The 25,781-nt window shown below is 42.1% G+C and overlaps 1 protein-coding gene across 2 annotated transcripts in view; it reads right to left on the reverse strand.

Annotated features, from left to right (window-relative positions):
• The window catches only part of TCF20 (transcription factor 20), a 96,021-nt gene that overhangs the window by 13,074 nt on the left and 57,166 nt on the right, over positions 1–25,781 (reverse strand). For both annotated transcript variants that reach the window (XM_024127273.3, XM_024127274.2), the window contains one exon: positions 1,904–1,997. In XM_024127273.3, the coding sequence (XP_023983041.1) occupies positions 1,904–1,997 (94 nt within the window). The remainder of the gene's footprint in view (positions 1–1,903; positions 1,998–25,781) is intronic.

Raw genomic sequence — 25,781 nt, forward strand, 5'->3', positions numbered from 1 at the left:
TATCTAGAAGGTCTAGCCAGGCAACTAGGCAAAGAAAAGAAAAGGCATCTGATTGGAAAGGAAGAAGTAAAACAATCTACTCACAGATGACACATCTTGTATATAGAAATCCACTAAACAACTATTAGAACTAATCAGTGAGTGGAGCAAAGTTCCAGGATACAAGATCAATACACCAAAATCAATTATATTTCTATACACTCACAGTGAACAATCTGAAAATTGAATTAAGAAAACAATTCCATTTATAACCACACCAAAAATAAAATACTTAGGAATAAATTTAACAAAAACGGTACAAAATGTGTACTGTGAAAATTACAAAACACTGTTGAAAGAAATTAAAAACTGAAGTAAATGGAAAGACAGACACCCCATGATCATGGGCTGGAAGACACACTTTTTTTTTTTTAATAAGATGGTGACAACCCCTAACCTGATCTGCAGATTCAATGCAATCCCACCCCCCTCAGAAATGGATAAGCTGATCCTAAAATTCATACAGAACAGCAAAGGACCCAGAATAGCCAAAACAATCTTGAAAAAAAGGAACGAAGTCAGAGGATTCACACTTCCCAATTTCAAAATCTACTACAAAGCTACAGTAAACAAGACGGTGTGGTACTGGAGAGAGTCCAGAAATAGGTCCATACATCTATGGTCAACTGGTTTTTGACAAAGGTCATTGAATGAGAAAAGAGTAGTCTTTTCTACAAATGGTGCTGGGACAACTGGAATCCATATGGAAAGAAATGAACTGGACGCCTACTTCACACCACATACAAAAATGAACTCAAAACGGATCAGACCTGTGTAAGGACTAAAACTATAAAACTCTTAGGAGAACACATAGGCATAAATCTTTGTGATTTTGGATTATGCAGTGGCTTCTTAAATATAAGAAAAGTAATAAGCAACAAAGAGCATAAGTGGCAAAAGAAAAACAGATAAACTTAACTTCACCAAAGATGCTCAATATCATTAGCTGTCAGGGAAGTGCAAACCCAAATCACAATGAGATACCACTTCTTGCCCACTGGGATGGCCATAATAAAAAAGACATAAAAACAAGTGTTGGTGATGATGTGGAGAAACTGGAACACTCACACACTGCTGGGGGGATGTAAAATGGTGCAGCCACTTTGGAAGACAGTCTGACAGTTCCCCAAGCGGTTAAACATAGAGTTACCATATGACCCAGTAATTCCACTCCTAGGTTTATACCCAAGAGAAATGAAAACATTTAGTCCACACAAGGACTTGTCTGTGAATGTTCACAGCAGCATTATTTTGTATTATTATTGTATAATAATACAAAAGTGGAAAACCTAAATGTGCATCAACTGAAGAATGATAAAATATGGTATATCCTTACAATAAAATATTGTTAGAAAATAAAACGAATGAAGTACTGACACATGCTGCGATGTGGATAAACCAGAGAAACAGGAAGCTAAGTCACACGAAACCCATCACAAAGACCACATATTGTGTGATTCCATTTACATGAAATGGCCAGAAAAGGCAAATCCACAGAGTTAGAAAGTAGATTAGTAGTTGCCAGGGGCTGGGGGTGAGGGAGAGAGACCACCAACAGGTAGTAGTTTAAGACGTGATGAAAATGCTCTAAAATTAATTGTGATTGTGCTTGCACAACTCTGTGAATATAATGGTAAAAATCATTTAATTGTACACTTAAATAGGTAAATCTTTTGTGAATTATAAAATTTATAAAAAATATCACCCCATTTAATTCCTTTTTATTATCTTCTCTGCATTCCTTCAGAATTTACAAACAGAACAAGGTCAGAAGAGACAAAAAGAACTATAAAGAAGAGAGAATCAAAATGTTTATTTCCTACCCTTCAGATGCTCTGAACAAGGGTCTGTGGTCCCATCTTACCTGCGTCAATGGCACACGGGTAATGGTATCGGAAGGAGCAGCCTTTGTTGTAGCAGCCCAAGGTGGCGCCTGCCTCCTGGCAGTGGGAACATTTCTGAAAGGAAGGAAGAAGTCAGGCGTGTCAGCATCCCAACCTCACCCCTCTCCCCCAGGCCTTCCCCAGACCCCATGGGTCAGACCTCAGTGCATGTCTCTGCGGTTACAGGAGTCTGGCAGCAGGACGGGCTGTCAATTTCTAACCACCACTCACTGACCACACCATGCAAGGGCTCCAGCAGTAATGTTTTAGGCCAGGCCTTACAAATGTTCACAAATAAATCAAACAGCACAACACAGGCACCCAGCCCTGCCCTTGGTGTGCCCATTGTCCACCCGCCTGCGAGCCTGCCTGTCCTTTCCTCAGTCCTCACCACTATGGTGAACTGCCTACAGATCTTGCCCATCTATTTCTGCTGTGGAAGTCTGGGGTAGGAGAAGAGGGTACGATAGTAGAGTTATATATAAACCTTTTAGAATTAAAAGTGGAATTTGGTTTCTAGTTTTTATTTTCGTAAGAAGATTTTATTTTTATTCTGCTTATCCCAAATGCCCAATACAAGTATATTTCTCTTTTCAGAAAATATGGGCTCCTGTGTGCAAACGGTATTTTTACACACAAATCCTATTTTAAAGGCACTAGGAAAACTGCCATGAATTTCTGGCTGAGACATTATTCTGTAATTGAGATGCTCCTCCTTCTTCGGTCAGGTTTTCGTAAAGTGGGGCACATCTGTATCATGTGATGTGGCTGCCATGAGCACTCAGTCCTGTGTCCTGTCAACAATAATTGTACTTGGAAAAACCACATTGGCCCTACTGAGGAAAGACGCAGACCCTTCTGGTGGTTGAGGACACACAGCTAAGGCTACCTGAATGATACAGACACTTGTTCCTGATTCTAGGGAAAATAAAAGTGCTCCATAAGCAGTTACACTTGTGGAAAATGGCTCCCCCACACATACTGCACCTTTCCTGGGACAAAGTGACCAAAGGGCGCCCTTCCCTCTTTTCTCTTTTGCCTGGGATGTCAGCCTATCAGGGTCTGTGTGGCTTGCAGGCCTGCAGCAGTCAGGAATGCCTCACCTAGTGAAGTGAAGCCCACCTGGACGGTGCCATGGAATGAACACCTCCAACTCACAGCAGCAGGAGCAGGATGACAGGGAGCTGGATCAAGCCTCCCTAATGCTGATGCTGATGGAAAACCACACAGATGCCAGCAACAGCACAGCCCAATGCTCACCCTGAATCATGCGTCAGGCATCACCCGAATGATGCGGCTCATTTGGTCCTCATAACTACCCTGTGACATCCCCACTCTACAGATGAGGTTCCTAAACCACCATAAGGGGAAGTAACCTGCTCCAGGTCAGAGCCGATCCCAGCTGACCACGCCTGGCATCCTCCAGAGGCAAATGCAGCAGAACGGGGCTGTAAGACAGCCCTAGAAGACCAACATTCTTCTGGGTGCTGACAACCAGTAAATGTTTATCACGTGCCCTCATACCCTTGGCCAAGAAACAGAAGACTACTTGGCCCAGAGGAAACCAAGGACAGTTGGCAGCTTCTCGGGCAGCCCTAGACTTTATCTGCTTTTATCAGTGCCACAGGGCACCTTCAGTACAAAGGTCTCACCATCAACCAGAGGGAATGAACATGGCTACTTTCTCAGTGGTCACCCACAGCCATTCCCATTACACCCCTTCTTCCTAAAGGAGCCCCGAACGGTCAGCCATCCAGAGGACTCATGCTCCAGGCCCTCCCCACCCCCCTGGGGGGTGAATCTCAGTGGTGGCCATTTAGAAATGGGTGTGTCAAGCATTTCTGGTAGTGAAGTCTGCAGGGAAAGGGACTTCTGGGAAAGTTTTGCACTCTTAACAAGGACACAAGACAGAAAGGCAGGAACAGGCCATCTTCTCGCTCTACCTCTGTGAGAAGGGGATGGTGAGATCTGTAGCAACCATCTTGTCACCACAAGGGGACAGCTCTGAAGACAGAGCCCAACCTGCTGAGGGCTGCAGAGTGACAGGATGGAGAGAACCTGGATTTCTGTGACATGATTAAGCACTAAAGTAAACAACCCCAGGACCATCCCATCTCCAGACTTGTTAAGGGGGAGGACACTTTTCTTAAAAAAAAAAAAAAAAAAAAAAAAAATCACTTTTTAGTTTAATTTGTAACTTGCAGTCAAAATATCCTGATTGATACAGAAAGGGACCTAGTACTTGAGGCCCTGTTGTATAAGGTTAAGGATGTGGGCTCTGGAACCTAAATAACTTCCTGGTAAGTGATTCCACCACTGACCATCTTTGTGTTGTTCTTGGCCAAAGTCCTAAACTTTGTTTCTTCAAGCTGCGAACGTGGACCTGGTAATACGATCTACCTCACAGAGATATTGTGAGGGTTAAATGTGTTAATCCAGGCTTACAACAGTGGCTGGATCAAAAGCGCTCCGTAAATGTGACCCAAGATAACCATGTGCCAGACACACGGCACAGCCACCAGTGGAGCAGCCCTGTCATCACCCTCAGATCCGAACACTCTCCATTTCCTTCCTACCTCAACACACACCCCTCTGCCCCCGGCAGGGCTTCTCAAAGCTTCTTGCCCTGAACCAGCCCACAGACCCCATTTTTCTCATAAAGAAAGCAAACCCATCCCTGACCAGGAAATCACATCAATAAAATGATGCATGCTTCTTTCAACTAAAAAAGCACAATGAATTTACTATAGTACTTCCAGAGGAGAAAGACCCTGCATGACCTATTAGGTAGGGCCTTAGAGAAAGGACCTTAAAGAGTTTAGGTCAGTGGTTCTCAAAGTGTGGTCCCTGGACCAGCAGCATCAGCATCAGCATCAGCATCAGCTGGGAACTTGTTCAAAATGCAAATTTTGGGATTCTGGGACGATTGTACAGTAGTAGCACTGGGAATCTGTCCCCACACCTGGAAAATAACTGCACTGGCAGAATCTGTCTCATGTAACTGCTCTGGAGCTCTGGAGTCTGTTGAAGACCTGCAGCCTCCAGGGGAGATGTGGATGGTAAACAGCAGTTAATTCTGCCCATCTCCCACTCCCACCCAAGTGGCAGGCAACCTAACTATACAAGTTAAGGAACTACGAAAAGAAGAACAAACTAAACCCAAAGCTAGCAGAAGGAAGGAAATAATAAGGATTAGAACAAAAATAAATGAAACAGAGGACAGAGAATAGTAGAGAAAAACCCAAGTGGGGACATTACTATTGATTCTACAGAAATAAAAAGGATTATAAGAGAGTACTATGAGCAACTGTACACTAGCAAATTGGATAACCTAGACGAAATGCACAAATTTCCAGCAACACAAAACCTACCAAGATTAAATCACAAAGAAATACAGATTTGAATAGATCTATAATTAGTAAGGAGATTGAATCAGTAGTCAAAAAGCTCCTGAAAAAGAAAAGCCTTGGACCCGATGATGGCTTCACTAGTAAATTCTACCAAACATTTAAGAATGAACTAATACCAGTCCTTGGGAAACTTTTCCCAAAAATTGAAGAGAAGGGGACATTTTCAAAATCATTCTACTCAGGCCAGCATCACCTGATACCAAAGCCAGAAAAAGGTGCGCTCACACACACACAGACACACACACACAAAAACCCTACAGACCAATATTCCTTATGAACATTGATGCAAAAATCCCCAACAAAACGCTAGCAAACAGAAACCAACAGCACATTCAAAGGGTTATACACCATTACCAAGTGGGATTCACTCCTGGAATGCAAGGATGGTACAACACACAGAAACCAATGTAATATGTTATGTCAACAGCATGAGGGAAATAACTACATGCATCATCACCTCATTATATGCAGAAAAAACATTGACAAAATTTAACACCTTTTATGATAAAAACACTCAACAAACTAGGAATAGAAGGAAACAAAAGACGTATATGAAAAACCGACAAGGATTATCATACTCAATGGTGAAAAGACCAGTGGTGTTTCTTTTATGAGGAACAAACAAGGACACTTGCTTTCACCACTTCTATTCACCATAGTACTGGAAATTCTAGCCATAACAATTAAGAAAGAAAAAGAAATAAAAGGGGTCCAGGGCTTCCCTGGTGGCGCAGTGGTTGAGAGTCCGTCTGACGATGCAGGGGACATGGGTTCGCGCCCCGGTCCGGGAAGATCCCACATGGCATGGAGCAGCTAGGCCCATGAGCCATGGCCGCTGAGCCTGCGTGTCTGCAACCTGTGCTCCGCAACGGGAGAGAGAGGCCACAACAGTGAGAGGCCCGCGTACTGCAAAAAAAAAAAAAAAAAAAAAAGGGGTCCAAACTGGAAAGAAAAAGGTAAAATTATCTGTTTGAAGATATGATCTTATATGTAGAAAACCCTAGAGATCACACACACACACAAAAAAAACAAAAACCCTGCTAGAACTAATAAATGAATTCAGCAAAGTAGCAGGATACAAAGTCAACACAGAAAAATCAGTTGCATTTCTGTACATGAACAATGAACAATCTGAAAAGGAAATTACAAAAACAATTTGACTCTCAATAGCATCAAAAAGAATAAAATACTTAGGAATTAACTAAGGAAGTAAAAGACTTGTACAATGAAAACTACAAAACATTGCTGAAAGAAATTAAAGAAGACATGAATAAATAGCAACACATCCCATGCACATGGATTAGAAAACTTAGTGTTATTAAAATGTTTACAAAGTGATCTACAGGGTGACCTACAGAGTCAATGCAATCTATCAAATCCCAATGATGTTTTTTGCAAAAATAGAAAAACCTATCTTAAAATTTATATGGAATCTTTTTTTTTTTTTTGGTTGTACCACACAGCTTGCAGGATCTTAGTTCCCCAACTAGGGATTGAACCCGGGCCCTTGGCAGTAAAAGCAGAGTCCTAACCGCTGGACCAGCAGGTAATTCCCATGTGGAATATTAAGGGAACCTGAATAGCCAAAACAATCTTGAAAAAGAACAATGCCGGAGGACCCATACTTCTGATTTCAAAGCTTACTACAAAGCTACAGTAGTCAACAGTGTAGCACTGACATAAAAACAGAGATATAGACCAATGGAATAGAATAGAGAGCCCAGAAATAAACCCTTCCATATATGGTTAAATGATTTTTGAAGAGGGTGCCAAGATCATCCAATGGGGTAAGGACAGTCTTTTCAACAAATGGTGCAGGGAAAACTGGATATCCACAAGCAAAAGAATGAAGTTGGACCCTTACCTAACAGCATATATAAAAATCAACTAACAAAGGATCAAGGACCTAAATGTAAGACCTAAAACAATAAAACTTAGAAGAAAACATGAAACAAAAGTTTCATGACATTGGATTTGGCAATGATTTTTTGGTTATGACCCCAAAGGCCCACATAACAAAAAGTAGACAAATTGGACTTCATGAAAATGTTAAAATGTTGTGCATCAAAATACACTAGCAACAGAGTAAAAAGATAACATACAGGATGGGAGAAACTATTTGAAAATCATATATCTGATAAGGGATTAATATCCAGAATATATAGAGAACTCCTAAAACTCCACTAAATAACAACAACAACAACAAAAACCCCAACCAACACAAAAAACCCAACCCACTTCAATAATGGGCAAAGGACTTGAATAGACACTTCTCCAAAGGAGATATACAAATGGCCAATAAACAAAGGAAAAAATGCTCAACATCACTCATCATTAGGGAAATGCAAAGCAAAACCAAAATGAGATACCACTTCACACCCATTAAAATAACTACTATCAAACAGAAAACAACAGTGTTGGGTGAGGATGGGGAGAAACTGGAACACTTGAGCACTATAGGTGGGAATGTAAAATGGTACAAACACTATGGAAAACAGTATGGTAGTTCTTCAAAAAATTAAAAATAGAATTATCATATAATCCAGCAAGTCCACTTTTGCATATATATCCCACCAACATGAAAGCAGAGTATGAAAAATATTTGTATACCCATGTTCATGGCAGCATTAGTCACAATAGCTAATATGTGGAAGCAACTCAAGTGTCCATCGATGGATGAATGGCTAAGCGAAATATGGTATATGCATACAATGGAATATTTTTCACTCTTAAAAAGGAAGGAAATTCTGACACTGCTACAACGTTGAGGACATTGTGCTAAGTGAAATAAGCTAGCAAAAAACAAATACTATATGACTCAACTTATATGAGGTATCTACAATAATTTAATCATAGTATAATGGTGGTTGCATGGTATGGAGGGAGGAGAAAGTGTGGAGTCTTATTTAATGGGTATGGAGTTTCAGTTTTTGTTTTTGTTTTTTTAAACCTGAACACAGATTTTTTTAAAAAATTAACTTATTTTTGGCTGCGTTGGGTCTTCGTTGCTGTGCGCGGGCTTTCTCTAGTTGCAGCGAGTGGGGGCTACTCTTCGTTGCCGTGTGAAGGCTTCTCATTGTGGTGGCTTCTCTTGTTGCAGAGCACAGGCTCTAGGCGTGTGGGCTTCAGTAGTTGTAGCACACGGACTCAGTAGTTGTGGCTCCCGGCCTCTAGAGCACAGGCTCAGTAGTTGTGGCACAAGGGCTTAGTTGCTCCGCGGCATGTGGGATCTTCCCGGACCAGGGCTGGAACCCATGTCCCCTGCATTGGCAGGCGGATTCTTAACCACTGCGCCACCAGGGAAGCCCTAGAGTTTCAGTTTTACAAGATGAAAACAGTTATAGGGACGTATGGTGGTGATGGTTACGCAACAATGTGAAGGTATTTAATACCACTATGTACTTAAAAACTATGTATTGGGTTGGCAAAAAAGTGCCTTCGGTTTTTAAGTAAAAATAAAAGACAAATTTTTCATTTTCACCAAGAACTTTATCGAACGACATATGCACCCTTTTGTTCCATTATCTTCTGCCATTTTTCAGGCAACTTTGTAATTCCATCTTCCCAAAACTTTTTATCTTTTTGAGCAAAGAACTGTTCCAGGTGCCTTTTACAGTCTTCCAGGGAACTGAAATTTTTTCCATTAAGAGAATTTTGTAAAGACGGCAATAAATGGAAATCCAAAGGTGCAATGTCTGGTGAATACAGCCGATGAATCAGAACTTCCCAGCCAAGCTGTAACAGTTTTTGCCTGGTCAGCAAAGAAACATGCGGTCTTGCATTATCCTGATGGACGATTATGCGTTTTCTGTTGACCAGTCCTGGACATGTTTTGTGGAGTGCTGCTTTCAGTTGGTCTAATTGGGGGCAGTACCTGTTGGAATTAATTGGTTTTCTGGAAGGAGCTCATAATAGAGGACTCCTTTCCAATCCCACCATATACACAACGTCACCTTCTTTGCATGAAGACTGGCCTTTGGTGTGGTTGGTAGTGGTTCATTTCGCTTGCCCCACGTGCTTTCAGTTGGTCTAATTAGGAGCAGTACTTGTTGGAATTAATTGTTTGGTTTTCCGGCAGGAGCTCGTAATAGAGGACTCCCTTCCAATCCCACCATATACAACTTCTTTGGTGTGGTTGGTGGTGGTTCATTTCGCTTGCTCCACGATCTCTTCCGTTCCACATTATTGTACAGTATCCACTTTTCATCGCCATTACAATTTGTTTTAAAAACTAGAATGTTTTCATTACATTTAAATAGAAAATCGCATGCAGAAATATGGTCAAGAAGGTTTTTTTCACTTAACTTATGTGGAACCCAAACATCAAAGCAATTAACATAATCAAGCTGGTGCAAATGATTTTCAATGCTTGATTTGGATATTTTGAGTATGTTGGCTATCTCCTGCGTGGTATAACGTTGATTGTTCTCAATTAAAGTCTCGATTTGATTGCTATCAACTTCAACTGGTCTACCTGACCATGGAGCATCATCCAGTGAGAAATCTCCAGCACGAAACTCTGCAAACCACTTTTGACACGTTCGATCAGTCACAGCACCTTCTCCATACACTGCACAGATCTTTTTTTTGCGTTTGTGTTTTTACCTTCCTTGAAATAACAAAGCATAATATGCCAAAAATGTTGCTTTTTTCTTCCATCTTCAATATTAAAATGGCTACACAAAAATTCACCAATTTTGATGTCATTTTTTAAATGCATGCTGATGCAACAGCTGTCACGATACAATCTAGCAAAATTGTTTCGAATGAAGTTAAAGACAACCAAGACCTACCAGAGCCATCTTATGGAAACAAACAAACCTTTTGGCCAACCCAGTACTTAAAAACGGTTAAACCTACAGCTACTAACATCATACTCAATGGTGAAAAGCTGAGAGCATTTCCTCTAAGATCAGGAACAAGACAAGGATGCCCACTCTTGCCACTTTTATTCAACATAGTTTTGGAAGTCCTAGCCACAGCAATCAAAGAAGAAAAAGAAATAGAAGGAATCCAAACTGGAAAAGTAAAACTGTCACTGTTTGCAGATGATATACTATACATAGAAAATCTAAAGACGCTAACAGAAAACTACAAGAGCTCATCAATGAATTCAGTAAAGCTGCAGGATACAAAATTAATACACAGAAATCTACTGCATTTCTATACATTGACAACAAAAGATCAGAAAGAGAAATTAAGGAAACAATCCCATTTATCATCTCATCAAAAAGAAAAAAATAGGGAATTCCCTGGCGGTCCAGTGGTTAGGATGCCACGCTTCCACTTCAGGGGGCATGGGTTTGATCCCTGGTCAAGGAACTATAAGATCTCACATGTTGCATGGCACAGACAAAAAAAATAAAAAGAACAAAATACCTAGGAAAAAGTCTACCTAAGGAGGCAAAAGACCTGTACTCTGAAAACTGTAAGATGCTTATGAAAGAAATTGAAGACGACACAAACTGATGGTAAGATATACTGCTTTCTCGGATTGGCCTACAGAGTCAATGCAATCCCTATCCAATTACCAATGGCATTTTACACAAAACTAGAACAAAAAAATTTAAAATCTGTATGGAAACACAAATAGCCTGAACAGCCAAAGCAATCTTGAGAAAGAAAAATGGAGCTGGAGGAATCAGGCTCCCTGACTTCAGACTATACTACAAAGCTACAGTAATCAAAACAGTACTGTACTGGACCAAAAATAGACATATAGATCAATGGAACAGGATAGAAAGCCCAGAAATAAACCCATGCACCTATGGCCAATTAATCTACGACAAAGGAGGCAAGAATGTAGAATGTAAAAAAGACAGTCTCTTCAGTAAGTGGTGCTGGGAAAACTGGATAGCTACATGTAAAAGAATGAAATTAGAACATTCTCTAACACCATATACAAGAATAAACTCAAAATGGATTAAAGACCTAAATGTAAGAATGAATATTATAAAACTACACTAGAGGAAAACATAGGCAGAACACTCTTTGACATAAAATTGCAGCAGTATCTTTTTGGATCTATCTCCTAGAGTAATGGAAATAAAAACAAAAATAAACAAATGGGACCAAATTAAACTTAAAAGCTTTTGCACAGCAAAGGAGACCATAAACAAAATGAAAAGACAACCTACAGAATGGGAGAAAATATTTGCGAACAATGTGACTGACAAGGGATTGATTTCCAAAATATACAAACAGCTCATATAGCTCAATATCAAAAAAACAAACAACCCAATCAAAAAACGGGCAGAAGATCTACATAGACATTTCTCCAAAGAAGGCATATAGATGGTCAACAGGCACATGAAAAGATGCTCAACATCATTATTAGAGAAATGCAAATCAAAACTACACTGAGGTACCACCTCACTCTGGCCAGAATGGCCATCATAAAAAAGTCTACAAATAAAAAATGCTGGAGAGGGTGTGGAGAAAAAAGAACCCTCTTGCACTGCTGGTGGGAATATATATTGATACAGTCACTATGGAGAACGGTACGGAAGTTCCTTAAAAAACTAAAAATAGAGTAACCATATGATCCTGCAATCCCACTCCTGGGCATATATCTGGAGAAAACTATAATTCAAAAAGATAGACACACCCCAATGTTCACTGCAGCACTATTTACAATAGCCAAGACATGGAAGCAATCTAAATGCTCATCAACAGATGATTTGATAAAGATGTGGTATGTATACACAATGGAATATTCTCAGGCATAGAAAAGAATGAAATAATGCCATTTGCAGCAACATGGATGGACCTAGAGATTACCATACTAAGTGAAGTGAACCAGACAGAGACAGACAAATATCATATGATATCGCTTATATGTGGAATCTTAAAAGAAAAAAAAAAAAAGAAGATAAAAGTGAACTTTTTTCCAAAACTTACAGTTACCAAAGGGGAAAGGGGGTGTGGGGAGGGATAAAAAAGGACGTTGGCATTAACATATACACATTACTGTATACAAAATAGATAAACGAGGATCTACTGTATAGCACAGGGAACTATACTCAATACTTTGTAATAATCTATAAGGGAAAAAAATCTGGAAAAGAATATATATATATATATATATATATATATGTATAACTGAATCACTGTGCTGTACACCTGAAACTAACATGATATTGTAAATCAACTATACTTCAATAAAAAACAAACAACAAAAAAACAGTTAAGATGGTAAATTTTATGTTAAGTGTATTTCAGCACAATAAAAGAATTTAAAAGATAAAGAAATCCAAATTCTCAAGCCCCATGTCAATGTGCAACAAATCTCCAGGCAATTCTGATGCTCCAATACAGTTTGAGAACCACTGGTCCAATTTCAACTCCCCAACTTTAAAAAATTAATTAATTTTATTTTGGCTGCACTGGTTCTTCATTGTGGCACACGGGCTTCTCTAGTGCAGTGTGCGGGCTTAGTTGTGGTATATGGGATCTTAGTTCCCCAACCAGTCATCGAACCCTGGCCCCCTGCGTTGGGAGCGCAGAGACTTAATCACTGGACCATCAGGGAAGTCCCGTCAACTCCCCAACTTTATAGATGAGGAAAACAAAGACCCAGAGAGATACTACGACTGGCTGAGGTAGGATTTCAGAATTCCTGGGAGCCATTTAGTGCTTTCGCCATTATACTTCTGTCCCCGGCAGACTAATGTACACAGTGGGGCATGACAGACAGAACTGACTCCCAAAGATGTCAAAGATGTCCAACCTCATCCTCAGAATCTTTGCCTCACAGCAATGGGACTGTGCAGATGGGGAGGGTAAGCTGGATTATCCAGGTGGCCCCAATCTAATCACACGGTTCCATAAAGTAAAGAACCTCTGCCAGAAGTATCAGAGCTGCAGGCTTTAGGGAGATGTAATGATGAAAGCAGGGTCAGAGAGATGCAACACTGCTGGATTTGAAGATGGAGGAAGAGGCCATGAGCCAAGAATGTGGGCAGCCTTTAGAAGTTGGAAAAGACAAGAAAAATTCTTCCCTAGAGCATCCAGAAAGGAACACAGCCCTGCTGATGCCTTAATCTGAACTGTAAGATAACAAGTGTGTGTTTTCAGCCACTGAGTTTGTGGTAATATGTTACAGCAGTAATCGAAATCTAGTAAGTGGGGGTTTCCTGAGAATCTCACTGTAAGAGAAGCAACCGTTCATTCTCCTGTTACATCCCTCAGTGTAACAAGCTTCTCCCTCATGGAAACCCCCACAATTTCACTCACTGTTTACTAGGCATCAGACTTGTCTGGCATCAGATCAGTGACACTGGAACTGGAAGGGACACGGGGTCTGTCTTCAACACCTTTTTTGTTTTCTGGTTCAAGAAAGAGGCTAGGGCTTCCCTGGTGGCGCAGTGGTTGAGAATCCGCCTGCCGATGCAGGGGACACGGGTTCGTGCCCCGGTCCGGGAGAGCGGCTGGGCCCGTGAGCCATGGCAACTGAGCCTGCGCGTCCGGAGCCTGTGCCCCGCAACGGGAGAGGCCACAACAGTAAGAGGCCCGCGTACCACAAAAAAAAAAAAAAAAAAAAAAAAAAGAAAAAAGAAAGAGGCTAGAAGCAAGGTGACCTGCTGAAGATCCCATAACTAGAAGTACCAGAACTTAGAACTAATAAAGCCTCTTTTCTTCTGAATCCCAAGGTTCAACCATTCTTTATACCACACTGTGCTGCCTTCTAGTCCCCTTCATTTACTCAACTATCCAACATTTGAAAAGTACTTCCTACATGCCAGGTGCCAAAGACAATATAAAAACTTATCTGTATAATAGCTTCTGTTTCTATTCGCCCCTTCTATCCTAAAATCAATACCCAGGCCAGTACCATTTCCAACTGGATTTTTTGTTCTTTAGTTTTTACCTGAAGAAACTATGTATACTACCACTCTCCCATAGTGCGAATAATTTAATAAAGTCAGTGTACAGCTAAATGTCCTTTGTTTTTGACGCCACTGTTGTTACACGTTTAATGATATTCATCGCCAGGAGAGATAAGTCCACACAATACTGTTCCCCACACAAGTGAGACACACAGTGGGACTTTTCAATCATGGTTTCTAAATCAAAGTACTTTTTAAAACAAGCAACGGTCCAAACATCTCAACAATGAATCTTTCGTTTATTTAGGGGGGAATAAAGGTTATTTTTAAGCAACTGTGCATTTCTTGATACTGTAAATCTTGGGAAATACTGGAGGTGGCAAATTGCTGGAGCTGAATCACCTAAAGGCAGTTTAGTCCATCTCCAAAGGAAGCTCTGAGGGAGAATTCTGCATGCCTCTTCATTACAGAAGTGTCTTTCCTACGAGATGTAATGGCGACCTGAATAGTCGCTCTGCTTAACGAGCATCTCTGAGCAGCCTCAGCGCACTGAAGCATCTGGGTCAGGGTATTGTTAGTGTTGATGATGGTCAGTTCCGTTAGAGCTTTACAGATCACAGACGTTGCCACTACTGTGCCCAAGATGGCTTTTAGCCAGCATTGCACACACTTCTGCTCGTGCTTACAGTATTAACTTTTTCATGTCTGTGCACCCTCCACCCCTCCAAACTGCGAGACTCGTTCTTGTTTCCTCAGGGCCCGGCACACTGTAGGAACTGTAAATGTGGGCTGATGGAGTGAACGCGATGCCTGACACACTTGGGAACGTGAAGATAACTAACGAGAATACTCTTCAACATGAGTTAAAAAGCTGGTGCTAGTAGAGAGTGGAACATGTGGAACAAGGGTATGTGTTAATTTTTGGCCACCAGCAAGATCCTTTTCCTTTTAATTACGCCTTCCATTATCTAGGACAGAAGCCTCTGCCGCCCAAGCAGTCTACTCCAGCCACGTGGCAGCGACACAGTCTACCTGTAAAGAGCTGCCCTTTAGGGCCTGGGAGCAGCTTTCTTTGAGGCAACTCTGCACCCTGTCAATTTTCTTTCAAGAGCACTTCAAGGTGTTGGCCAAAGCAATACATATAAAACCCTCTATGTCTGGGGTTCTTGCTTCCTTAGAGTTAGATAATCTCTTTATGTCCCCTGAAAGCTCATGAGACCAGCTGGAAAGTTCTGCTGCTGTTTGCCATTCTCAAGACCTGGAAGAAGGGATTGGCACCAGCCTCTGGAGCCCACACCACAGCCCAGAGCACCACTAAGGCTTCAGAGCCACCCTCAGGGGGGAAAGACACCCAGTCCTTCCACATCCATTTACTCAGTGCTACGAGAGGTATATATTTTAAAGTAGCATCTATGTCCCATAGCTGTTCCAGCAAAACCATTAAATCTTAAAAAAATTATGATGATACCAGTTTAAATGCCATCAGTCATGTCCGCAGCATTCACTGGCTAATGGCTAACTGTGCCTTAAGACAAAAGCTCCCGGTCTGACTGGCTTTTCAGAATAAACATGGATGGTCTAATGTAAATACTACCCTCGTGTGAAGCAGCACAGGGGCCAATGGAAAGAGAACCTGAGGGTGTCAGCTCTTATGTGAAAGCCAAAAAAGTCACATCAATTTTATCATCTGCAAAATGGGGCTAACAATACAGCTGACCCTTGAACAACTCAGGTTTGAACTGCTGGGTCTTATATGTGGATGTTTTTCAATAGTAAACACTACAGTAGTACACAGTCCGTGGTTGGTTGAATCTGCAAAAGTGGAGGAACCGAGGGTATGGAGAGCTGACTATCAGTTATACTCGGATTAATCCCCATGCTGTTCAAGGGTCAACTTTGTTTTCCTTCCTCATAAAGTTGTTCGAAATAACTGTGAGAGTGTTTTATAAACTAGAAAGAGTTATATAATTGTTAGGACTTATGTGTCTTTTTTTTTTTTTTTTTTTGGCCACACCGTGCGGAATGCAGAATCTTAGGTCCATGACCAGGGATCAAACCCGTGCCCCCCTGCAGTGTAAGCACACAGAGTCTTAACCATTGGACTGCCAGGGAAGTCCCTATAATGTGTCATATTTGGGGCAGTTACTGATGTCAAAATTAGAAAACACATACCAAGTAGATTCTATTAAATTAAGACAAACTAAGTTTAAAAATTGTTTTTTGGAACTAATTTTTTCCTTTAGAATACTGCCTGAAACAAGCAGACCCTGGGTGGTCCTGAGCATCTGCTGTCAGTCTTTTTGTAATTTGAGTTGCTGTGTGTGTTTCAACAGTATTTCACCTCTGAGGGTGTGTATGGACAGCTCTTGGCCAAACCTCTGAACACTGCATCTCTTAGCTACTATTCACTATTACTTTCATTTTATTTCCCCTCCTAATTCTATCCTTGAACAATTCAGATTAATGGGAAGTACTTTTAATGTTTTGTGAAGCACTTTTGCATTGGAAGGAAAGGTTTTAAATAAACAAGGAGGGGCTTCCCTGGTGGCACAGTGGTTAAGAATCCGCCTGCCAATGCAGGGGACACGGGGTTTGAGCCCTGGTCTGGGAAGATCCCACATGCCGCGGAGCAACTAAGCCCGTGCGCCACAACTACCGGGCCTGCGCTCCAGAGCCCGTGAACCACAACTCCTGAAGCCCGGCACCTAGAGCCCATGCTCTGCAACAAGAGAAGCCACCGCAATGAGAAGCCCACGCACCGCAACAAAGAGTAACCCCCACTCTCTGCAACTAGAGAAAGCCCATGCACACCAACAAAGACCCAACACAGCCCAAAATAAATAAGTAAAATAAATAATAATAAAATTTAACAAACAAACAAGGAATAAAACAATCAAGTACAAATTAAACACTAGCAGGAGGTCAAAAGTGTCCAAAGCTGAGCAAAACCAGAGTGAGGAAAAGGGCCCTGTGGGCTGGCCTGCTGTGCTCTGTAGGTACTGCCCCCTGCCTGTTATGTGATGCCGACTCAGGCTGTCTGCACCAGTGTCACCTGCCACGGGCTCCTAGGCACAGTTCTGCCAGCCTGTCCCCACCCTTGTTATGCAGCCCCTCACTCACGTTAGGATAATCGACAATAATTTCCACCTCTGCTCTGGACCCTCACGATGAGGGGCTGAGACCCAGCTGGTGGTACTGCTCCTCACAACAGACCCAGAGCCGAGCGGCTCATCTTCTCTGCCTCCAGGACAGAGTCATCTGCTTCCCCTCAAAACCAGGAGAGAAAACACACATGCACAACTTTCTTTAATCCACTGTCATCTTTTAGATATAAAAATCTGGGATAAAATTACTCATTTAGATTCCCATTTTCCTCCCATAAAAACCCCAGTCACAAAGTGGTTCTGCTGCTGACCCTGAAAAATATTAGCTTCTTTGAGAAAGCTTTTCAAACCACATTATAAACATATAAAAAATGTCTTTGTGGCTGAGTGGGAGTTGAGGGGTGACTGGCCCTGGAAGTGGAACAAAACGCATGACAGCATGACCAAGGTCAAAATCTAAGTGCGGCTGTTCTGGCAGCATCTCCCAGCTACATCCCTGGCCTCTGTTTTGATCCACGAGGAAAGCCTGTTCCCTGAATTCCCTTCCTACTGTCTTTGGACTTGCAGATGGGTTTACACTGAAGTTTTGATGCTTTGAATTAGGCTACAAGGTTTGGGATTAAAGCACTTTTTTTTTTCATTAACAATGTCCTTTCTTGTTTTTCTGTACTTCGTCTGCCAAACAGAGGAGGCCAGAATTTACCCACAACCTTGAGTACATGAAGAATACATTTAGAGTGCACATGCCTTTCTACGATGGATTTGTTCACTTTACCATTCAGCAAACAGATAATGAAAACTTATTAGGTCTAAGATGCAGCTGGGGAAGGGTGTCTTTTCTCTAGAAGATTCTATCACATCTCTTTTTTTGTTGTTGCTATTTTACAAATCTGGACTTTCACACGTTAGGTGCCCTGGAAGTAAAGCATCTGTTGTGCCTCCATAAGAGGTGAAGGTGAGTAACCACTGGCTAAGAGTAAAAAGCCAGGCTGGTGCTTCTTTACAGAATCACGAAATACAAGTTATTCTACTGAAAATGAAGAAAGGATTTTGACTTCCTAATGAGCTGTTCTTGGGACTTTTAATTTGCCTTATTAACACGTCAATTCTGAGTCTACAGCATAGAACTGCAAAGTCGAGAAACTGGAAACATGGGCTAGAAGAAAATTAATAAGAACCCAATTAGTTTGGCCTGTGTCGGCTCAAGTTTTCTCTATTCCTTAACTTTCCCTCTAATATCCTGGTTTCTCTAAAGGTTGTAAGAGACCATATGATCAAAGTGCCTTTGATTCTCAGTGGTCTTTGCCTTGATATTTAAGTTTTCTTAAATGGTATAAACTTCAGAAACGTAATCATCTTTCCTTCTTATTCATTCAACAAATTTTACCTGCCTATGTGCCAGGCAAGGGGGCTGAACTGAAGATCAAAAGTCTGCCATTGGGGAACTTATGGAATGGTTTGTAGGTAAGACACCAACATTGTGATGTGTTAAGAGGTAAATAGTACTTTAGAGCTTAGAGGTAGTATCCCTGACCTAGTGAGGCAGGTCAGGAAAGCATTCAGATGTCAGGGCGGAAGGAACAAACTGCCTTGTAGGAACAAGCACTCAGGGTGTGGAGAGCTGACACAGTGGAGCAGGATTCTGAAGGGGCAGAGAGCTGATGAGCAGGAATGTGGGCTCAAAGATGGCCTGTTGCTGGGTTAGGCATGTCACGGAAGAGTTTGGGTCTGGGGGTCTGGGGGTGGAAGTGCATACAAGAGGCTGCACTTAGAGATCTGGAGATAAAACCAATAGGACTTGGTGATAAGCTACAGCCACAGGGGTCTGAGACGGGGGTCTGAGATGTGTCTCGTGAGCCCTAGGTGTGTGTGGCGTAAGTGGCGGGACCCTCACTTGGCAGGCACAGTGGAAGGGGAGCCCTTCCAGCATCTGTGCAGCAGGACTCTGATGAGGAGAGGACACAAGTGGCCCCTGCTCTAAAAGCTACTTACTCTTAGAAAAATTCCATTTAAGAATAGAATGTTGTGGACTTTGAGCAATATCTCAACTGGAATGATGAGGAAAGGGTTTAATTGCAAATGACATTTTCTGGGTAACTGAAGGTAAAACTAGAAACCCTTTCCGGAACACATGAGTCTACACTATTTTGAATTGAACTGATTATTCTCTATTGCCTCAGAGTGATGATTCTATTATTAGGAATACTCTTGTAAGACACTAGGTAGAGACTAGGCTTTTTAAAAAAAAAAATCCAAGTGACTCGGAGGTATAACTTAAAACTTGCTTTTCAAAATAAATCTCTGCTATCAAGCTTTTTTCCTTATCATTTTCTTGTTTATCCTAAAGTGGAGGGGAGAAAACAATCCAGTTAAAGACATGTTCCAGTTCGTTGCTGACATCTCCTGAATTTGCCTGCCTTATATTCAGTGGGCTCTTTTTCTTGGTTCCTGCCTCAAATATAGGCAGCCTAAAAAGAGACAAAGACACAAAAAGAGAAAAATGGAGACAGCTGGGTTGGAGAGGAGGCTCTGGGTTCCTTCCTGGGGCGGAGCTGTCCAGGGAAGTGGCAGTGGAGGTGGACCCGCAGCAGGGGCTCCACAGGAGACAGGAGACCAGCGTCCGGCCCTGCCTCCTCCGCTAGACCAGCTTGGGCCAGTTAATTAATTTCAGTCTCAATTTCGTCTCAACAGTAAACTGGGAACAGTACCCAGATGGGAAAAAAGGAGGAGGGTGGAGAATCTTTTAAGAAAATCAATGAGGAAAACAAACCAAAAATCCCCCAATCAACCCAGAATGTGCTCGACAGTGAAGGAAAAGAGTATTTTTTAAATGACGTGTAGGGTATTCCTAAGACACTCTGTATAAAAACAGAAGGGATGGGACTTCCTTGGCAGTCCTGTGGTTAAGACTCTGCACTTCCACTGCAGGGGGCACGGGTTCAATCCCTGGTCGGGGAACTAAGATCCTGCATGCCGCACAGTAAAGCCAAACCAAACAAAACAAAACAAAAAACCACCAAAAAACTACTTAAGTCGCATGGCGTAGAGGGATTCTGTCTTAAGGAATCGCTGTGGTATAATAACGTCAATCCAACTTGTTTAAATGCCAGCTGACCCTGGAGTGCCCTAGATGAACAAAGTGTGTGTAGTCCTGGTCTACAAAGGCCCTTTTTTTTTTCAATTTAACTTTGGGGAACCAACAAATCTAAAACTTTGAGATTAAATCTGGCATCCAAAATAGTAAAATAGCGGCACTGGACACTTCCACTGCAGGGGGCACGGGTTCAATCCCTGGTCGGGGAACTAAGATCCCGCATGCCACGTGGCCAGGAAAAAAAAAAAAATTGATTTAAAAAAAAAAAAAAAAAAGTAGGGAAAATGAGGGCCTAGCAGCAGTCCCAGGATGGCCTCCTGAACAGCAGAGACCTTTGGGCTTATCTGCAAGGACACAGGAAGCTGGGGATGGCAGTGCAGGCATCCAGGAGGAGCTAGCTTGTAAAACAATCCACTACTAATGCTTACACCCAGCAATGTTGCCACTTTCAAGCACTTGTTTTGAACATTTATCTTTTTATTACAATAGCATTTTTTAACAGGACAGGCACAGTATTTAACAACTTTTTAAAAATGATGATAATGTTCTCTAAACATGTATTAGTACAGGTACTAGTAATTATTTCTAACCAAGGTGCTCACAAAGCTTAAAGTTTTAATGATCACATATGGAATGAACTTCAAACGTGGATATGGTGGGCACAGATGCTGGCCATTCACTGTGGGTTTTAAATATCCTATAATTCCCTGTCTAATTCTCATTCTCCTGGGTTAATAGTCTTCAGATTCAGCAATAACAAATTTACAGAGTCAAAACCAAAGCAATACAAAGCAATTTCCCAGATAAAAATGTATCTACCTGCCACAATTAAGTTAAAACCAGTCTTCACCCCTGCCCCCCTTCTAGAATATTAAAGCATTATAAAAGAAGGCTTAGTTTAATCATTTTTCTCTTGATCTTAAAATGTACACTGCTATGTAAATACATATTCTTCATAATTCCACTTACAAGAAAAGTCAACACAGGCCTCAGTAATGATGTTTCTTTGGCTTAACCAGACTTTGGTTTTTTCCTGAAACAGTTTGCATTTTATCTAACTCACAGGTACATATATTCCATTAAAACAATTGTAGTCAGAGGTTTTCTTTTACAGCTGGAGAAGAAAGCTGTAACTCCGTTGAGAACATTATATATTTTGTCTGAGGGGAGTTTCCACATGGTAGGAAGAAAAGGGATGTGTGCCCTTTAAGAAGTTAGAAAGGAGGTTTAAGGCAGTAATTAGCATGTTTGCTCTGAATAGCAGCTGAGAACCTGAGAAAGGCTAGCTCAGCAGGAGGAGGAGCCCTGCGGCAGCCCTGTGAGAAGAAAGAGAACAGCTTTCTCTAAGTGTACAGATGAATGCTTATAGACAGAGTTTAAAACACTGAAATTTAAGTTGCACAAGACTACATACTAGCTTAATTTTTTTACCCTTTGCTCAAACAGTGGATTGGCCTACAAGGAGAAATGATTGCCTTCTGGGCTTTCTGAATCTAAAAAGGCATCTTTTTAAAAAAAAATCTTTATTGGAGTATTATTGCTTTACAATGGTGTGTTAGTTTCTGCTTTATAACAAAGTGAATCAGCTATACATATACATATATCCCATATCTCTTCCCTCTTGCGTCTCCCTCCTACCCTCCCTATCCCACCCCTCTAGGTGGTCACAGAGCACCGAGCTGATCTCCCTGTGCTATGCGGCTGCTTCCCACTAGCTATCTATTTTACATTTGGTAGCGTACATATGTTCATGCCACTCTCTCACCTCGTCCCAGCTTACCCTTCCCACTCCCCATGTCCTCAAGTCCAGTCTCTATGTTTGCGTTAAAAAGGCATTTTTTAAAAGAAATTACCTGCCAGGAAAGTGACTCTCACTCAGTATAATCCTGCTCCTCTCCACTGATCATCCAACGCCGAGTTGGGTCTATGCATCCAGAAAGGCGCTTATATTTAACTGTTTACAATTTCAGTGGCAGAAATGATGAACCTGCTGCCACAACAGGCCTCCTTTAGCAAGATCTCAAATCTGTACAGCTTATACTGGAACTTAAAGCTCCAAAGAAGTTCCAAACTCTTGGAGATCTTTTTCCTTATTTTCACTGCCTCTCCTCCTACTTGCATTTGTTTTATACTTGACCAGATCTGCTTCCACCTCACCCATCCCCATCTTCCCAACAGAACTGAGTATTGCAAGTCAAGATCTTGTCAGGCAAAGCCACCCTATTCCTGGAAGTGGCAGGTTCTTTAAGGGCAGGGGCAGCCTAAAAAGGGACCGACAGCAGAGGCACTTTTATATGGGGGCATAGTCCCAGCAGAAAGGAACTTTAAAAAATGAGGACATCTTGGCATATTTAAGCTACTGCCATGCCAATTCAACTATCCATAGGGTCACTGGTCCCCACACCCTAGAGCCAGATCCCGCCAACCCTCTCAGCAGGCTTTATGGGGCCACTTAATGAGGTGATAATGTGTGAGACACCTCACAGGGCATTTCAGGTCCTTCCATACCTTGACTTCCCAGAAACCCTGCACTGGAAAAAAAAAAACTTGGTCCAAACCTAGAATGGAAACTTTGATACCAAAGTTAGTTGACTAGCTAAACACTGAGTTTTCAGAGTTGATTTCAATCTGTCACCTGTCCCGGCATCACCAGAAGTGTCGTGGCCGCCACCCAGAAAGACTGAACATGCAGCATTCCAGGTGTTTCTTACCGCCAAGAAAGTCTAACAGCTATTGGCTCAATCCACCTTCGTGGATGGGGACACTTTCTTCTTCATTTCAAGAGCAGGAAGATACTCAGCAAGAGGCCAATCCTCACTTCAACAGATGGAGAAAATGGGAACTTGGAAATAATATGACCAAGATCAGAATTAATTAAATTCAACGACTACCTCCCCCACCTTCAATTTTTTAATGTCAAGTGACTGTTCGACATATCTCATTTTACCCCTTACAACCTGACAGGGTAGATCAGTTATTATCTCCACTTCACAGGTTAAGAAATTAGGTTGGGAGAGGCTGAAGTGACTTGTCTACCATTACAATTTTCCAAGAAGTCAATCCCTACCAATATTTGAATGAAGGAAAAAATGAGATCTATAACGTTCTGTAATCATCACTCCTCCCCCACCAATCTCTTCTAGTGTCTTCGGAGACCATCTGTGGGGTAAATCCAAGAGCCTTTTTTGCTCTCCTTCTGGTACCTGTTCTCTGGGCAGCCTGGTCAGGACACAGTATTTACGTGACGAAAGGTGGTTCCACCATATATGTGGGTTTTCTTTCATGAGTGAGATTACAAAGAAGCAACAGAAGATGGGGTTTCATAATTCCCAAGTCAAACCAAGGAGCTAAAGGCAACAACTGGTGACCACCAGTGTGTGTGTGTATGTGTGGCGACATTTCCTGGGCTTCTGAAAGTTAATTTGGAAGGTTTTGAATGGAGAGTCTTCCAGAGCTGAGCAATGAGATCTTGTTGGCATATTCAACTTAAATGGAATTCTCTTTTTTGCAAAGTGTGGGTGGGATAGATGGTATGGGAGAATGGAATTCCCTTGCTGGAGAGGTAGCATCCTTGGAGGTGACTGGCTTTAATGAGGAAAAGGTCTGCAGCACTGCAAAGCCTCGCCTGCCAGGAGGCAGCAGCAGCAGTGTATCAGGATGCCACCCACAACGGCATGGTAGCTTTGCATGTTGTTCCTCAGTTTCTACTGTAGGTGCGTTGCCTATACCCCTGGGCTGACATGTCACTCTTGGAGAGTACCTGGACCAGAGTGAAGGTGCAAATATTAATGACTGTTTGTGTCCACCTGTAAGGGATAAGGGGACAGAGGTAGTGACACTGAGAAAGCCAGGGAGGGGCTGTTCAGAGAAGAGAATTAGGAGTGTGCTCCTGACGGACTGTGAGTTTCAGAGGGCTTGACGGAAGGGTTTGGGAAAGCGGGAAGGTGTGGATCGTGACACGGGCCTATTTTTCGCACCACTCACTCTGAGCTTTGGGCTGGTCCGAGCGCACAGTAACTCTGGGCAGGTCGGGCCTCTGGAGCCTTCCCCACTCACCTTTCCCCTCGCCCAAGTTAGGCGCAGCTTTTCGGTGTTTACACAGACCCCACACCCTCACAGTCCTTACACACTGCTGATCTAAGCTAATCTAGAGTTGCTCTTAGCTGCAAGGAACTATCCATCAGAAATTCATTAATTCGTAAATGGTCACTTGGATGTCTAAAAGGGAGGCATCTTAGACTTAACATGGACATGATACACCTCCTGATCTCCCCACCAAAACTTGTTCCTCCTCCAGGCTTTCCTGTTTAAAGAAACGGCACCGCATTCACCCAGTTGCTGTTTCCACTCCTGCCCACACAGGCCATGGGGATTAGCTCCTGCCGACCTCTCCAACCGCATTACCCTCTCCTCTTTTCTGCTACTGCCTCACCACACTGGCTTTCTTCCTGATCCTCAAATCCACCCAGTTCCATTCCTCCCTGCTGCCCCTGTACCCTCTGTACCTCTCTGATCTCAAAGGCTGGCTCATTATACCACTGCCACCTCAGCACCTCCAGGAACTTCCCCTGGGCTCCCAATCTAAAGCAGCTACCTGGTTACTTTCTACCACATTGTCTTCTTTTAATTACATGCACCAATCTGTTCCTGGCACCTATCAGATGCCAACTAGTAAAGGGTGTAAGTAAACCAAGGTTGTAAGCAACGGCATGGCCACACTTGGGTTTTAGAAGGATCTCTTTAGAGTGGAAAATGGAAGGGGGTCAAACTAAAGAGTAGAGAGACTGATTAAGATGGTACCTAATTGAAAAGATGATGGTTGGGGGGGCTGGGGTGTTTCAATGAAGATATGAGAGACTTGAGTTCTCTAGCAAACAAGAACAATGACTGTCTGAATAGGAAACAGGGGAAGGAGTCTATGATGGCTCCAAGGGTTTTGGCTGGGGCAGAGGAGAGCACAGAACTAGGCAGGGGACACACATATGCTGGTTTTGAGTGAGGCCAGTGGGCAGCTTCACAGACAGATCTGGAACATGAGTTCTGAGTGTCATTAGGTCATATTTTCATACAGGGACTGCTCCTCTCCCTTCTGAGTCAAATCTCTCCTCTAGGTGGTCAGTCTAGGACAATAAACCAGTGTTAGGACTCTGGGTGACTGACCTCTGGATCTCACATTTTTGTCTCAAAGGGCACACAATAAAACACACAAACAACAAAACCTTTGCTGAGTGCCCTGTATACCGTGCCTCACAAAGAACTATCGGGATGAGCAATTAACACTACCATGGTTGACTATCTCTCAACCATTAATTTTTTTTGCTGAAACTATAAAGTGGCATATAGAAAAAACTGTCACTCAGTCTCATTACCAAAACACATTTTAACATTTCTCTTCAATTATTATATGCTTCGAAAAATACTTT

Source organism: Physeter macrocephalus, chromosome 6 (assembly GCF_002837175.3).
Source record: "Physeter macrocephalus isolate SW-GA chromosome 6, ASM283717v5, whole genome shotgun sequence".
NCBI classification, from domain to species: domain Eukaryota; kingdom Metazoa; phylum Chordata; class Mammalia; order Artiodactyla; family Physeteridae; genus Physeter; species Physeter macrocephalus.